The 17,434-nt window shown below is 41.8% G+C and overlaps 1 protein-coding gene across 6 annotated transcripts in view; it reads left to right on the top strand.

The window, feature by feature from the left end:
- Positions 1–17,434, top strand: part of ETV1 (ETS variant transcription factor 1) — a 100,007-nt gene that overhangs the window by 43,012 nt on the left and 39,561 nt on the right. For 4 of the 6 annotated variants that reach the window (XM_082259065.1, XM_082259062.1, XM_082259063.1 and 1 more), the window contains 2 exons: positions 12,131–12,260; positions 16,439–16,627. In XM_082259065.1, coding sequence (XP_082115191.1) covers positions 12,131–12,260; positions 16,439–16,627 — 319 coding nt within the window. The remainder of the gene's footprint in view (positions 1–12,130; positions 12,261–16,438; positions 16,628–17,434) is intronic. The other 2 variants (XM_082259066.1, XM_082259067.1) reach the window with 1 other exon arrangement.

The following is a 17,434-nucleotide window of genomic DNA, read 5'->3' on the forward strand; positions in this document are numbered from 1 at the left end:
CCTGTTCATAGATTGTGTTGCATGCAATGTACACTATAAAACCACTTTTCTCAATTGAGAAAGGGAGTGGGTCTCTGTCGGGAGTTTGTTCATTGCAGCTTTACAGAGGACTTCAAGTTACTAACCATCTGAGCACCTGCAGTTCAGCGGCAGGAAGAGGATGGGGCATCCCTGTACAGAAGATTTCCACAGGATTCTGCTTCCTGCTGAATGTGGGATTTCATTAAAGGTCACTAAAACTGCGATTTTTTTTTTTTTTTTTTTTTTTTTTTATTGTTTTAGTTAAGCTTTAGCTTTGGAAAACTGCATATAAATTGATGGTGAAGGGGAAATTTTGACTATTTTTGGTGGTTTTAAGGGTACAGTTGGCTTTATACAGCTCATCGGGGTTACAGAATCTCCAACTAACCTGAACTCGTTCATCTGTCAAAAAACAGCCTTCCATTTGTTTTCTCATTTTATCTTTTTTTTTTCCATAGAATTTTTTTTTAAGTAAAAATAAAAAATTAAAGTAATAGTACACAAATATTCAATACCAAATTAAATAAACTAAATTCCCCAAATACTCAATAACCCCCCCCCCCCCCCATCCCAAAAGAAAAAGTGGAAAAAAAAACTTTGTGCTTGGCAGCTTAGTAAGCACCTTTATTAATTATTTTTGGTTTGGAGACATTTCACAGATATCACTCTGCTTATCCCTAAGCTAACATGTTGCTTTAATTGGAAAAGTTGACCTTTGTCCTCTGTACAGCAAGGCATGCACACAGTTGTTCTTGGGTTAGCCTTGGTGCAGACGACCTGCATTTAGGATGTTTTAAGGCCGTAATATGACAAGTTGCCCAGGGGTCGGGTTGCACTCCTTGCGGCTTTTTTTTTTAACCGTAGAGGAAAAATACTGCTTACTTACAGAAAATCAATTAGGTAGTCTAGGGCTTAACACAATATCCTCCCTCTAACATTAGCAGTATCACCTTTGGCCGTAACCAATTTTACAGCTGCACAGGCGAGCCAAATAGAGACCATCTGTCTTCCTCAGACCTGCCTGTAGAAAGTGCTAAACCTACCCATTCAAATGTATTTTTTGCAAGTGCCCAGAAGGTACAGTTTTTTTTTTTTTTTTTTGTAAGCCAAAACCAGACATGACTTAACACTATAGCTGGACTTATTGACAATGAGAAGGGGTAGGTCACTAAAGTGCTTTAGACCCCCTTGTGTCACTTATGGATGTTCCAATTAAAACTTCCCTTCACTTAAGTCTTGAAGACACAACAAGAAGATGAAATTTCTGCAAAGTGAAAGGAAATCTCTTTTAGACAGTTGTCACAGAAACAGGTCTTCCCATTCTGTTTCAGTAATTGACCATAAAGATTTGGATTTTATTGGTACAATCAGAATATCGAAACAAAATTATCAGTTGAATGGAGACATTTGTGGTCGTCTTTAAATACAACCTGGGAAAGGCTAAAAATTACCTGGATGAACGTAGTTGATGATCACCAAAAATAGCTAGAAGATTGATACCAAGCCTTAAGGCCATCTTCTTCGTTAGGTCAATGTTTCAAGAGATGGAGTCCCAAAAGGTGTGGGCCCCTCTAAGCACCTGAAAAGATGTGTGGCTGGTCTGCGATGTCTTGGCATTAGGATGAAATGCAGGAATGTATGATTGGTTATATATCTTGGAGAAGGTCCATATGTTGCTGCCTCCTGGGCTTTTTTTTTTACCTCCATTCAGTCAAAGCTGCCATGGTTGCTTTACAACATTGGTCCCCAAACAGCGGCCATTTGCTTGCTTTTGTCTGGCCTTTGGGGCACTATTTTTTATCCAATGATACCAACCATTAGACATAATTCCCCTTACTAACACCAATGCAGGGGCAGAATTCCCCCAAAAATGCCATGAACAATGGGGCACAATTCCTTTCAATGGCACCCTATTATTATTATTGTTTTTATTCTGTCAGGTTCTTATATAGCGCTATATATACAGAGACTTGCTGCGCATAGCTTATATCATACACTTAAATTGTTAAGATCAATTTATACAGCAGCTGACATCTGACCCTGAATTAGAAAATCAGATCAAACCGACAATAGTAACAAATGATGTAGCGCTATAAAAACATAATATAGACCGATTGTCCATCAGTCCCTAAATCAATCCAGTCCAAAAAATTATCATATAATCATAACGCTGAGTCAATTCCTCAGAGCATGCAGTCCCAAAAGTGATCATATAAATAATCCAAGCAGAATGTGTGGATAGCCACCACCATGAAGATAAGATGAGCCTCTTACCAGAGCACCACGATCCCCATCACAGGGATCATGAATAGCGGGCAAAGCAAATCCTAGAGACAGCCAGATACCATGTACCAGCTCCTTCAGCCACCGTACCCGCTCAGTTTAAGTATCCAGTATCCAGTGTTGGGGCTCTGAGCAGTCCGTGATGCTACACTTCGGTATCAGCCTAACGTCTCTACGCGTATCGTCATGGTCACGTGACTTCTTCAGGAGCTTCTATCCGAAGCACACTCCACGCTCCTTATATAGCGCTGTCAATTTACGCAGTGATTTACATATACATTGCACATTCACATCAGTCCCTGCCCTCAAGGAGCTTACAACCTAAGGTGATGACACCAACAATGGGGTGCAATTCCTCCCTTCCGACACCAATAATGGACCACTATTCCTCCCGCTGACACCAAAGAGGGAGCATTGTTTGTTCCCACTGGCGTTGGGACCTTTTCTACAGTCTGGCCCCCCTTAAGTCTGAAGGACAGTGATCTGGTCCTTTTTTTATTTAGAAAGTCTGGAGATCCCTGCTGTGCAGGTTTATACTTACAACTAAGTGGTGTTTGCTTGGGGTTTATTTCATTTTTAAAGTGAACCCGTGCATCATCCATGAAATATCCAGTACTTCCAGGTATGAGGAGCATGCAACTCTTGCTCCTTCTAGTTTCTCTGAAGCATTTGGTGACCAATCGCCAGCATACATGGGGGCCAGATGAGAGTTAAAAATCTTATGTATGAGCGGCTAGACGGCGCGGCGGATGGCGGCTCTCTGAACCCGCTCCGCTCTGCTACCCGGGACATCGGCACTACATCAGATCCCCCGCAGCTCCACTTCGGCTCCTCCGACACCGGACAATTGGCCACGCTTAAATTTCTCTGAGCTCTGTTGAGCAAACTGAGAATGGGGGGAGGTCAGCACAGAGATGGGGGCAATTGAGTCAAACTTTTGCTTTGACCTTCATGAGCAATGCACACCTTTTTCTTTGCTGTCCTTATAAGCAGACTTATCCCAACTTTGCAAAAAAAGATGGATTTTAAAATCACAGAAAAGTATCAATTACAACAAAAAATTATCGCATCACCAAACTAGAGAAAGTTTTTTTTTTTTTTTTTTTCAGTTTTTAATAGCAGTTTAGAAATGTTATCGCTAGATTGGTCACAGACATAATTCACATCTTTCTTCGGGCACAGTAAACAGAAGAAATGGTTTAATGGCTCCATAAAAGGCACTCTATGCTGATAGCTCAGATTAGGCCTTGCAGTAATGGATTTTGTCGTGGGGGAAGGGCACCAGTTTGACAGAGTGAAATGTACTGGAAGGGAATCTGCACGCTTCTCTGATGTATGTCAACTACTCCCAATCTTGTGCCATACGCGGGGAAGACAGATTGAGAGCGCCCATGACACAGTCATCCTTACCGAAATGCAAGACCATCTTCTGTGGCTGCTTAAAGGGAGCAGTGCCATATTTAGGAAGGTTAAAGGACACCTATTGATTTCAGCAGTGCTTTCAATGAATGGGGTGTGTAGGACTACTTGGGGGGACGGTAGCAAGTTCTATGGTCAGAAGTGCTTGGTGTTGCACACATTTTCCAGCTTGTTGGGAAATCTTTCCAGAAGGTTGATGATCATATAGAAAAGGGGGTGGGATCTTCACTACGTGAGAACAAGATGGGTCCAGATGCCTTTTAGATGTTGGAGGGCAACTGTGTGCACACATACAGTAAATGTATTTATTTTTTTGGCAAAATGTAACAGGGCCTTTAGAGCCGGCTCACACTGAGGCGACACGACTCCTTACTACTTCGGGGGCGACTTGTGCATTACCATGCACCACGACTTCGGAGCGACTTGCAGGGACTTCACATAATGGAAGTCTATGCAAGTCGCTCCGATGTTGCCCCGAAGTAGTACAGGACCCTTTTTCTAAGTCGGAGTGACTTGTGTCGCTCCTATTAGAACGGGTCCTGTAGCGGTCAACGGACCGCGAGGGAGCGCGACTTGTCAGGCTGACAAGTTGCCTGACAAGTTGCGCTAGTGTGAACCGACTCTTAAAAGCCAAGCCTTTAACTCCAAAAATGCTTAAGGAGATCTGGAAAATGATTAGATAGTTTAGGGGCCTACAAGGGTGTCCAATTTATCCAGGTTTGACAGATTGCTGGGAAATCTCTGCACATATAGTTAAGGCAAAAGGCATTCCCTTTACTATAAAAATAAGGGAACAAGACTTGCCACGTGCATCTCATTGCATCAGATATTGGCAGTTTGATCTACAAGCTTTGCATGTCTTTCTGACCATTTTCTAAAAGGGCTTATTCACACCATGTCCATTAAGCTGCATTTTTCTGCACACCACTGCACCTATATGGTGGAAACCTTTCTTTGTGGAGCTTCTAAATGTATAGAATAAGATGCTACACATGTAATTATTATCTTCATGGGGGCTGCCATGTTTACATATGCACCCTGTGTTCCCTGCTTCGCGTTGTATGATTGTGTTTTACCCATCCCTTGTTTTCTCTCCTCTTTAGTGGTCTCTTTTTCTCTCTTGCGCCCTCTCTTGCTCCTATGCCCTCCATCAAGCTCCTTCTCTCTTGCTCATGCTTGCTTGTTGTACTTGTGCTCAATCCTTCGCTGTCTTGTGTTTTTTCTCTCTCTCCTCCCCCCCCCTCCTTTCTATCATGCTTCCTTGCTTGATTTTGCTTGCTGTTGCTCAATCATTTGCTCACTTGTGCTCTTATGTTCTTGCTCTCTAGTGCTTGTGCTCTCTCTCTCTCTCTCTCTCTCTCTCTCTCTCTCTCTCTCTCTCTCTCTCTCGTGTTCACTCTTTTTCTCTTACTCGCCTGTTCTCTCTCTCTCTCAGCCTCGCTTGCTCGTGTTCCCTGGCTCGCTCTTGTGTTCTCCGGCTCGCGCTTGTGTTCTCCGGCTCGCTCGTGTGTTCTCCGGCTCGCTCGTGTGTTCTCCGGCTCGCTTGTGTGTTCTCCGGCTCGCTTGTGTGTTCTCCGGCTCGCTTGTGTGTTCTCCGGCTCGCTTGTGTGTTCTCCGGCTCGCTTGTGTGTTCTCCTGTTCGCTCTTGTGTTCTCCTGTTCGCTCTTGTGTTCTCCTGCTCGCTCTTGTGTTCTCCTGCTCGCTCTTGTGTTCTCCTGCTCGCTCTTGTGTTCTCCTGCTCGCTCTTGTGTTCTCCTGCTCGCTCTTGTGTTCTCCTGCTCGCTCTTGTGTTCTCCTGCTCGCTCTTGTGTTCTCGGGCTCGCTCTTGTGTTCTCGGGCTCGCTCTTGTGTTCTCTGGCTCGCTCTCCTGCTCTCGTGTTCTTTCGCTCGCCTGCTCACTCTCTCTCGTGTTTTCTCTCATTGTTTAGCAAGCTTGCTGATTACATTAACTCATATACAGATTTAGTAATGCAATGAAAGCTTAAAAACGCCACATCAAAAATTCTATGTGGACAAACTTCACAATAGTAGCTGCATGTGTAGCAACTCTACAATAGTAAATGAATATATGACATTTCCACATATTAAACATTTTTTTTGCATTTCTTCTCTATTTTAAAATCATCTAACATATCTTGAAGGAATTACTTCTAATGTTAAGCTTTTTTAATAGTGCACAGGTAATGCAGCAGTAGAGCAAGGAAAACCAGAGGGAGCCTATAAACTCTGCTCCTAATTACTCCTTTTAAGCGTCCTATAGTCAGGCCTTTTTCCATTTAGTCTCTTTCAGATATTACTGTTTTCTTGAATCTGCAGACATTGGAATAATGTAAACATTTTACTATCACTTTATCCTTGCTCAGCATCCTCGATGAAGTGCTATTGGAGCGCGCACTGCTGAGTGTTACACGATAGCAAAAGTCAAGGAGTCCATCCATACACATTAAAGATTTTTTTTTTTTCTTTCCCTCTTACGGAGTGCAAGCGAAATGTATACAGCACGCAGCAGGCTGGAGCCGTGTTCGGGGAGTTTAATTTAATTAGTGTTGATCATGACTGCAGATGATGGAGATTTGATAAGGAATAATTTAGTACTTAACAGGCTTTTACATGCACCAACTCTATGTGGGAAGGTAAAGCAAATTGCAGAAAATGAGTGCGCTGTTTTTTTGTGCAAATGCCAATAAGCTGGAAGAAAACCTTTTAGCAGATGCACGAGCTTTGGCTAGTACGGAATACTCTGATTTTCCTAAGAGGACAGGGCATCCCTTTCTGGCTTTTTTTTTTTTTTTTAAAGAAATTCATAGAAAATAAACAACCTACTCATCATGCCTTTTCTTTGGCCTCAAAAATGCAGTGCTGGCAAAGAAATGAGCATTCGTTAGTGGCTTTTTTCCCGCATCACATTGGGTGACAGCATGGACCATTTATGAGCATTATAATTAGAGATGTTTGAAGTTTAACTCAAGCCAAACTTTTTTTTTTTTATATACAGTATATTGCATAGATTGGAGAAAGATTTCAATGAACATTGATTTTTATTGCTGTCTAGGAAGTTTTCTTGTGTTTTCTGTGTTTTTGGACAAAACAGGAAGTCAAGGACAAACTCTCCTATGGGAACACTTGATAGTAAATACCTGTGTGATCTCCAAACTGCCATCCACAGGCCGGATGTGGCCCTTTGCTTACCTACAATAGGGACACTATTTCTCCACTAAATACCAGCAATTGGGCACCATTCCTCCCACTGATGCCAACAATGGGGCACCATTCCTCCCACTGATGCCAACAATGGGGCACCATTCCTCCCACTGATGCCAACAATGGGGCACCATTCCTCCCACTGATGCCAACAATGGGGCACCATTCCTCCCACTGATGCCAACAATGGGGCACCATTCCTCCCACTGATGCCAACAATGGGGTACCATTCCTCCCACGGATATCAACAATGGGACACCATTCCTCCCACGGTTATCAACAATGGGGCACCATTCCTTCCACGGATGCCGACAATGGGCCATCATTCCTCCCACGGATATCGACAATGGGGCACCATTCCTCCCACGGATATCAACAATGGGACACCATTCCTCCCACGGATATCAACAATGGGACACCATTCCTCCCACGGATGCCGACAATGGGTCACCATTCCTCCCACTGATGCCGACAATGGGGCACCATTCCTCCCACTAGAATCAATGATGGGACATTGTTTACTCCTACTGACCCCAGGGCATTTTTTAATTCCACTGGCCACAGCCTGGCCCCCCCTAAAGCCTGATGAACTGTTAATTGGCCCTTTGTTTAAAAAGTTTGGAGACCCCCTTCTCTAGAAGCTGAAAATCACTGTAGTAGTCACCACTACTCCCATGATATCCACTAGTTTTGGGATAGGTTTTAAGTGACCTAACTCTCTCTAGCGCATCAAATTACAGAATGCAAAGCATTCTACCAAATTAAGAGGAATTCCCCTAAACAGGTGTCCCCATTGGAAAATTTCACCTTACAGGTTCTTTCACACGAGCATTGAAATCATCAGCAGCCTTTAATGGCCATTTAATGGCAGCGTTCTTTTTGCCTTGCAGCTACTTGAGCTAACCCTGCAGTGCCCACCATCCGCTCTCCATTCTCATTTTGAGTGGTGTTGATAGGCGGTTAGGAAGCAATAAAAATGTCACCCAACCATCTATTTTTACCGCATATATGAAAGAGTCCTACCTCTTGTTCTGGGGACAACTCTAAAGTTTTGAATTTCCCCACTTTCTTTCGGTGACAATGGTCACCAGTACAAATAGAGGGGTGATTCTCCCCAATGAGCACAGACAATAAAAAGTTTGACACAGGATCTAACCTTTCCCCAAAATTAAAAGGGGTTTCCTGGAGATGCCCTCTAAAGAAGAACTACAAGGCGCACATTCTACGGTATACTTGCGTCTTCCTATAGGAACCAATTGTATATTGTCGCTGTAGTCAGCTCATCCCAACCTTTCTCCTGTATAATTGTTCAGTGACACACATTGATACAATTGAGTTCCCATTTTTGTTACCATTGCTTGACCATTTGGTTGATCAGTTTTTGGTTGACTACTTTGTGATCCATTTACCCTCCATGGGCTCTACATTGTATTGGCTGGCTGCACCCAAATTGGACTTTGAGCCCATTCAGACTAGCGCGACTTGTCAGACGACTTGTCAGCCTGACAAGTCGCGGTAGGTCGCGGTCCATTGAGTAGTAATGGACCCGTTCTAATAGGAGCGACACAAGTCGCTCCGACTTAGAAAAAGGGTGCTGTACTACTTTGGGGCGACCTGGGAGCGACTTGCATAGACTTCCATTATGTGAAGTCTCTGCAAGTCGCGGTGCACGCGACTTCACAGGTCGCCCCCCAAAGTCGGATCGCCTCAGTGTGAACCGGCTCTTAAAGTGTATGCCCATAGACTGATACAAATAGTTCTATTTCTCATTACATGCTTCTGCAGTATAGGAATGTTGGAAAAAGGCTTAAACTACTACGCTTATATTGGGCTACTAATTCGGCCTACATAGCTCAGATACCAAATCTTTATATATATATATATATATATATATATATATATATATATATATATATATATATATATATATATATATATATATATATATATATATAAAATAATTTCATGCAACAACAAATTGGAAGTGTATGTTGCTATCACGCTTTTTTCCCCCTCCAATGTGAAAGTTCAAGGGGTGGGGGTAAAGGATGTAAGAGAAACTCAAAGCTTGGAAAAAAAAAAAAAAGTCCTACACTTCTGCAACATATGATCCATGTGGGAATTCTGACCAGAGGAAATGAAATAATTGAATTGTCCTCTTGTTGTCCACTGGCCAGCCTCAGAAAAAAAAATTGACTGAATGCACATTAGTGACGTGTAATGCTAATTGGTATTGAATGGAGCACATGGAGAGAGTATTCTGCCATTTCAAGTTAATTCATCTCAGACGTCCTATAGCATGAACTCGCCAAGACTTCTAAGGGTGCGAATAAATCATAGGCTTGTGAGACCTGCCCCCGTAGGGAAGATCGGCTAAGGAGAGCTTGTTGCCCCGTTTTTTTTACATTTGTTCCATTAGACGTTTTTAATTGGTTTTTATATTGGCTATTTCCTGTGTTCTATTTTAGTGTCTCTTCTCTAGTCCTTCCTTTTTATTCTCTGTTATATTTTTAAGATCAGAAATTTATTTTTTTGGGGTTTTGAGTGACACCCAAACCACCACGTAGGCATGTTTTAGTGCAGTGGATGAATTTCCTTTTACTTTCCATACTTTATTGCTCATTGATGTGGACTTATTGTACATGCATTTTGGGGGGCCATCCTGGTCATTTCTGATGAGGCACCAAAGAACATTGGCACATTAAACAGTGTACCTGATCTGTCAATGCACCATAACTCATACCTGCGATGCATTGGCCAAAAATTAATCCGGTATATTTTTGGGCCCATTGAATCTTGTTAAGGGCCCATAGGAGATGTAGGTGTAAATAGGCCCTTCTAAAACTCTTTTTCAGGATAATTAGCAGTGCACAGCTATTGTGTAGGTGGTCATAGGTCTTAATTTATCACAGGTACATATATAGCAGTGTCAATTTTACGCAGCGCTTTACATAGATATATTATACATTCACATCAGCCCTCAACGAGCCAATTAACTTACCAGCATGTCTTTTGAGGTGTGGAAGGAAAGCGTAGTACCTAGAGGAAACCCACGCAAGCATGGGGAGAACATGCAAACTCCAGGCTTGTAGTACCGAGGTTGGGATTTGACAACCCCAGTGCTGCCCCTTGGGGCACTTAAAAACTTAAAAAAATCCAAATGGTATTTGCAAGGATCTTTTTGCGCTCAGGTCTAAGTTTTGTTAGCCACGAAACGGGCAGTAGCTAAGACGTGGCTTATTGACTCCCTGGTTGTCTTATGGGTTTGAAAACAAAGTACATTGGGCTTTTAGTTAATGACACGTTAATAGCAAACTACAAAGCACTACTATACCTACATTTCTTTTATAAAATCTTTAAACCTTGGGTCTCGAATTTCCTACCATTTGGCTTTGCTTCTACATGTGTTGTGTTTTTTTTTTGTTCTTGCAAATCCTCATATGGAACCACAGGGTACGAAGTGTAGAATGTAAAGATGCTTCAGATGGTGGTAGCTGTTAAACAATAGCCAAGAAAGGTTAATCAGTAGTTAGGCTGGGTACATACTAGGGATCGACCGATTATCGGCAAAGCTGATATGCACTTTCCCCGATATATCGGAATCGGCCCCTGAGGTTACCAATATTGCCGATATTTCGGAAAGTGCTTGTACCGCAGTGATGCCTGCAGCTAGATCGGGTCTCCATGTAAAAACCCAGAAATGATGTCATGACATCACTTCCGAGTACTCGGTGTCAAATCCCAAAAAATTACAGCATTCAAAACAGCCAAACTTGGCGTTTTGAATTCTTTTAGGTGCAGAGGTCTTTTAGACCCCCAGATCCCTCCAACGGTACCTGTCAAAAAAAAAAAAAGTCTTTAATGTACGAAAATATTGGCCGATACCGATATGCGATGACCAAAATATCAGTATCGGCAATAAAAAAACGATATCGGTCGATCACTAGTACAAACCTTCTTTTGCTTTTGGATGTTTTTTTTTTTTAAACTTGGGATTAGTTTAAAGTTTTTGCTTAAAATGACTGTTGCTTGTAATGTTTAATCCAATGATAAAATGTACATGCTCACGGATGCAGGACAAGAGTGGAAGCCTTTCCTTTCATTTTGCAGTTTGTATGTGCATCTTGTAATGGGAACAGCCAACTGTTGCTCTTTAGTATATCAGTTTAGCATTCAAAAGGCAGCAAGCACTACAAGTATTTTAACAGCATTTGAGAAGCAGTCATTTCTGTTGATGTATTACCATGGCTCATGATACAAAATACACAAGTAAGCGTTAACGGGAAGGATAAGCCATATGTGATCTAAATATAGTAGATGTTTATATGCACACCCAGGACGCACCTGGCGTCTAATTCTGAGCAGTGTAAAAGCAAGATTTCATGTTAAAGTCTAAAAACTCAGCTGAAATAAATGCATTTGGACAGCTTCACCTTATAATTTTAAATCTATTCAGGCAGTCTTGTAATCCACACACTCCTTCCACGTTGCCTAGCCAGAATGATGACCCCACCATTTCCTATCGCAGTTCTGCAGCTTCCTGTGTCACCTGCTTGCTCACTGGACTATGTATGATCTTCATCTTTCTTAATTACATATTTGAGGTCCTCCTTGTGCTTCCCATCCCCCCCCCCTTTCCAATTTTCAGCGCCTGAAGTCCTTTTAGATTAGCCTTTCTCAACCTTTTCAAGGAACCCTTGAAATGACTTTCCGGTCTCAGGGAACCCCTGCTAAAAATTTACTATAGCTACAACTCATGATACATTAGTGTGAAGGTGAGTGGGGAAAAAATGCCTCCTCACACTTGTGGACATCGGGAAGAATTACCCCTCTACCGATGCATAAAAATATCAATGGTGTTAGTGGGAACTTATCTGAGAGGCGGAAATTGCTCATTGCTCAAGGAACCCCTAGCAACTTCTGGAGGAACCCTAGGGTTCTATGGAACCTCGCTTGAGAAACCCTTTGCAAGATTGACATGACACTATACTGACCCCAGTGGTACCTCATTAGCTCATAATGTGGAACATTGCACACAAAGGATTGCCAGAAGATAACCTAAAGACCTATTTCTGATAATTATACTGCCCTTATTCTATTTTATTTTCGTTTTTACTGTTCTGCTTCTATTTCCCTACTGATACCATGAGTTTGCATTTTCTGCTTGTAGGCAACCAGGTAACTGCATCTCTGTCTTATCTTCTAGTGGCTTTTCATGGTGTTCCAGTAAAAATCAAGAAAGAACCGCACAGTCCCTGCTCTGAACTGAGCACTACCTGCAGCCAGGAACAGCCTTTCAAGTTCAGCTATGGCGAAAAGTGCCTGTACAATGTCAGGTAGGTAAAGCCTACATCGTGGTACCTTCGTAGATGGTGGTGGACTTCCCAAGGGCAAAATCAGTCTGACATCCTATTGAAGGGCTGAATGTTTTCACTAATGGTCCAAATGTGTTACTAAAGGATCCAAATGTCACGTTAATGGGGTCCTTGTAGCTTTATGGCGTTCAAAAATATGTATCATTATTATTATTATTATTATTATTATTATAATATATCATTGGTGAGTTTCATGCACTTGACTTCCTGTACGTTGGATACAAGAAAAAAAAAAAAATATCTGCTCACTCATGCTCTCTCTGTCTATTGTCAACATCTATCAGCTGCCCTGAATGTGAACCGTGAGGTTAGTGTCAGCCATGATTTAGCTGGCTCCGCTGATCCACAGACTTCATATTGGTGATTGTTTCTCCAGCAGCTTTCTCCTACAACAGATCACTTATTATACTTATTTATGACTTGCTGATGACCGCAAATGATTGGTCACTCTTATGAAGGTTCTATGGCTATAATCCTGACCTGGTCCTGCCTATCACACAAAAAAGAACAAAAAGCTAACCATTTGCACACCTTTTTATCTTCTACATTTTCATATTCTCCACTATGTTAGAAGTACGACCAGAGCTCTTTTGACCATACTTTCTGTTGGTCACAGGAGTGCACTTAGTTATGCACTCATTTAGCAGGCTAAAGTGCGCCATCAGCCGTCATCATAGAGCCAGTCCAGACTCTGTAGGAATCCTGACAATATTGTTGGGATCTGCCCAGATGCCTGACTGGCAGCTGGCTCAGCTTCTCCATGCTCTGCTGAGAGCCTGAGCCCAGCTGTACACCCCCCCCCCCCTCCACAGCCCATCGCTCCTGTGAGCACTGAAAGCATAGAGCTCAGAGTGCTGACTGACACGTGCTCTTTTGCCAACACGTGCTCTTTTGCTGGCTCGTTCTTTTTTGCTCTTTTTTGCTGGCTCACTCTCTTGCGCTCTTTTGCTGGCTCGAGCTCTTTTTGCTGGCTCGCTCTCTTGCGCTCTTTTTGCTGGCTCGCTCTCTTGCGCTCTTTTTGCTGGCTCGCTCTCTTGCGCTCTTTTGCTGGCTCGCTCTCTTGCGCTCTTTTGCTGGCTCGCTCTCTTGCGCTCTTTTGCTGGCTCGTGCTCTTGCGCTCTTTTGCTGGCTCGTGCTCTTGCTGGCTCTTTTGCTGGCTCGCTCTCTTGCGCTCTTTTGCTGGCTCGTGCTCTTGCGCTCTTTTGCTGGCTCCTGCTCTTGCTCTCTTTTGCTGGCTCGCTCAGTTGCAGACTCTTACTTGCGCTCTTTTGTTCACATGCTCTTTTGCTTGCTGGCACACTCTTGCACTCTTTTGCTCCCTTTCTTGCTCTCTTTTGCTCTTTCTCTTGCTCTCTTTTGCTCCTTTCTCTTGCTCTCTTTTGCTCTTTCTCTTGCTCTTTCTCTTGCTCTTTCTCTTTCTCTTTCTCTTTCTCTTGCTCTTTCTCTTTCTCTTGCTCTTTCTCTTTCTCTTGCTCTTTCTCTTGCTCTTTTTCTTGCTCTTTCTCTTGCTCTTTCTCTTGCTCTCGTTTGCTCTTTCTCCTTCTCTCTTTTGCTCTTTCTCTTGCTCTCGTTTGCTCTTTCTCCTTCTCTTTTGCTCTTTCTCCTTCTCTTTTGCTCTTTCTCCTTCTCTCTTTTGCTCTCTCTCGCTCTTTTGCTCTCTCTCGCTCTTTTGCTCTTTCTCTCGCTCTCTTTTGCGCTTTCTCTCGCTCTCTTTTGCGCTTTCTCTCGCTCTCTTTTGCGCTTTCTCTCGCTCTCTTTTGCTCTTTCTTTCTTTCTTTCTTTCTTTCTTTTCTTTCTTTCCTTTCTTTCTTTTTCTTTTTCTTTTTCTTTTTCTTTTTCTTTTTCTTTTTCTTTTTCTTTTTCTTTTTCTTTTTCTTTCTTTTTCTTTCTTTTTCTTTCTTTTTTCTTTCTTTTTTCTTTCTTTTTCTTTCTTTTTTCTTTCTTTTTTCTTTCTTTTTTCTTTCTTTTTTCTTTCTTTTTTCTTTCTTTTTCTTTTTCTTTCTTTTTCTTTCTTTTTCTTTCTTTCTTTTTCTTTCTTTCTTTTTCTTTCTTTCTTTTTCTTTCTTTCTTTTTCTTTCTTTCTTTTTCTTTCTTTCTTTTTCTTTCTTTCTTTTTCTTTCTTTTTCTTTCTTTTTCTTTCTTTCTTTTTCTTTTTCTTTCTTTTTCTTTCTTTTTCTTTCTTTTTCTTTCTTTCTTTTTCTTTCTTTCTTTTTCTTTCTTTCTTTTTCTTTCTTTCTTTTTCTTTCTTTTTCTTTCTTTCTTTTTCTTTCTTTCTTTTTCTTTCTTTCTTTTTCTTTCTTTTTCTTTCTTTCTTTTTCTTTCTTTCTTTCTTTTTCTTTCTTTCTTTTTCTTTCTTTCTTTCTTTTTCTTTCTTTCTTTTTCTTTTTCTTTCTTTCTTTTTCTTTCTTTTTCTTTCTTTTTCTTTCTTTCTTTTTCTTTCTGTCTTTCTTTCATACCATTCTCCATATCTCTTTCATATGCACCCTCTGTCTTGTGCCTGCTGGCTGTCTTTCTCTCTCACATTCTATTTCCCTCTCACCAGCTCAGCTCGCTCTTTCTCCCTCTCTCTACCTGCCAAAAAAAAACTTGAATTCCTTAAATAGATCATTCATTCTACCAATGTTTTCTATGACCTTGTTTAAGACTACCGCTACTGAAATTTGGAAAAAAAATAGTTGTGTGTGTATTGCTGAATCTAGTAATGTTTTCTTTGCAAGCTCAGCATATGAATCCACAATTGCCATCTAAAGAGATTAAGACACCTTTTGTAATTTACTAGCCTTAAAGTTGCCAGTTTTATAATTTATTGGGCTCTTTGAGGGCCTCTTGACTTTTCGTTCCTTTAGATGAAAAATAATGCTTTTCAGCAGAGTGTTTTCAAAAAGCTTTTTAACCTTTGCTTTCTTGACTGTAATGCATTTTTGCATACCATGGTTGAGACAGGCTTTTAAAGTGATTTACACTGTGTTGCGTGTCTGCTTGACAACGCATTGTAGGTAAGACACACAGACTCGGTGACTTTTATCATTTCTGTGTAGTTTTGTTTTGTACAGAGTGGGGCCTTCTGGCCATGAACTTCATCCAAATGCTCTACTAGTAAACATTTGGTGGATACTGGTGGCTTGAATTACCTGATTTATCTCCAATGGCAAGGTTTTCCTCCCGTAAGTTTGTGTCTCCCACCCATACTTGGTTTATGTAAACCCAATCACTTAAACGTTTAAAAATGTATATGTTCAAAAAAGAATATGTTAAGGCAAAATCATTTTTCTTTAGATATAGCTGGGAAGGGTTAAAACCACTATCGGTTTATTTTCATTTTTCCCCGGGGAGATTTTCCTTCGTTGCCTGTCCTGGAGTCCCAACAGGAATAGAGGAAAAAGTGGAGTTACCATTTTAGACAGTTGTCACTTGAAAATGTGTTCCCATTGGAAGAGCTTCCCTCGTCTCTTGCTCTCATGACAACTCTAGAATTTTGGATTTCTTTTTACATTCTGTTTCAGGGACCGTTGTCACCAAGACAAATGGAGAGACCAAACCTCCCTAGCAGGAAGGTCATAGGGCCCTTCACATCAGAGGCTTCACTTCACGCAGGATCTTCCGATCACATGAAGGTCCCCCCACTATTTTAGAAACCCCTCATCTCCACAGATTGCCCCCATCACAGAATCTGAGCCCCTCCCCCTAAATCACATCACCCCCCCCCCCCCCTGTACACGAGAGCCTACCACCACATCATAGCCCCCCTCACACCAGTCATTTCAAAAGTAAGTTTCAATACTTTTTTAAAACTGCAGCTCTCCGTAAAATAATATCTGCCGACCATGCCACAAAGGTCCTTGTTCAAGCACCGTTATAGGGTGACAACTCTGTCTCCTTATGTGCTACAGCGATGTCACCCAGTCTTCCCACGGGGGCTTCAAGTAGCCAAGTTCAACACAAATTATGTTCACCTGGTCCACTGTTGTCCCCATTGGGAAACCTGCCCTGAGAAATACCATGCAGCCTTTGCTGGAGTGTATATAGAAAGGTCTGTCACCCAGTTAGGGTTTCACGACTACTTTAACTACTGTGTTCCTTTAAAACTTTAGTGCCTCATATTTTAATTGTTTGATGTGTTTCTGTTTTTATTATTTTAGTGCCTATGATCAGAAACCACAAGTTGGAATGAGGCCCTCTAACCCGCCAACTCCTTCCAGCACACCAGTGTCTCCATTACACCATGCGTCACCCAATACAGCTCAGAACCCTAAACCAGACCGTCTCTTCCCCCCGCACCTTCCTCCATCTCAGCCCCTCCCAGACTCCAACTACACCATGGATCACAGGTGAGATCCCTATCCTCCATCCTAATAGTCGCATAAGGACTGTTGGGTGTTAAATGGTATGGAGCTTGGGGGGGCTACTAGGGAAGAAAGAGAAAATTGGGTCCAAAGAAGGCACCTTTGGCCATGATTGGCAACTTAAGCTAACTGAAGTATAGATTGATCATACTCATTTACAAAAAGTAACTTCTAACTAAAATATCCAACTAATTGGCTGTCTTTTCACGTGTGCTTCTTTATGTTGTCCTACAGAAACATGAAAATTCTGTTGCTTTTGTTTGTGTTTTGCATTGCAAATACTTCTAATGCAGAGTGAAATATTACTAGCTTTTTAGCAAAGGGTTTTGAATCTTGTTCGGAATTGTGTCCTATGTCATTAGCACTGCTAAAATAACACCTTTTGGGTATGGATTTGCTGCTAAGCTTTCTTTCCACAGATACATTTATTATTTTTAGTCTAAGACATTCAGTGTATAATGATGAAGCTCCACTACATTGCTCAAATTTATTTCTCTCTAAAAAATGTTAGCCATACTTTAAGGGCTTATTCAAAGTGGTAGCCAGGAGTGAAAAGGAGGCAGCTAAAGCCATGGTTTTAGTGCCCCCAAACCACCCACCCCCACCCAAAACTACTCCTTTAAACTAGGGCATGCAGCTCCTTAGGGCTATACACATGCCAAGGCTGCTATGCATTGCAAAATTAAAAGTCACCAATTCACGTGAGCGGTGTCAACCACTACAGATCTTTTTTCAGAGGGGTGGCAAGGGCTGCTATATGAAGGATTGAAACCTTAGAGTTTGTGCAACTTT

This window comes from Pelophylax lessonae (assembly GCF_965119305.1).
Source record: "Pelophylax lessonae genome assembly, chromosome: 5".
Classification (NCBI taxonomy): Eukaryota; Metazoa; Chordata; class Amphibia; order Anura; family Ranidae; genus Pelophylax; species Pelophylax lessonae.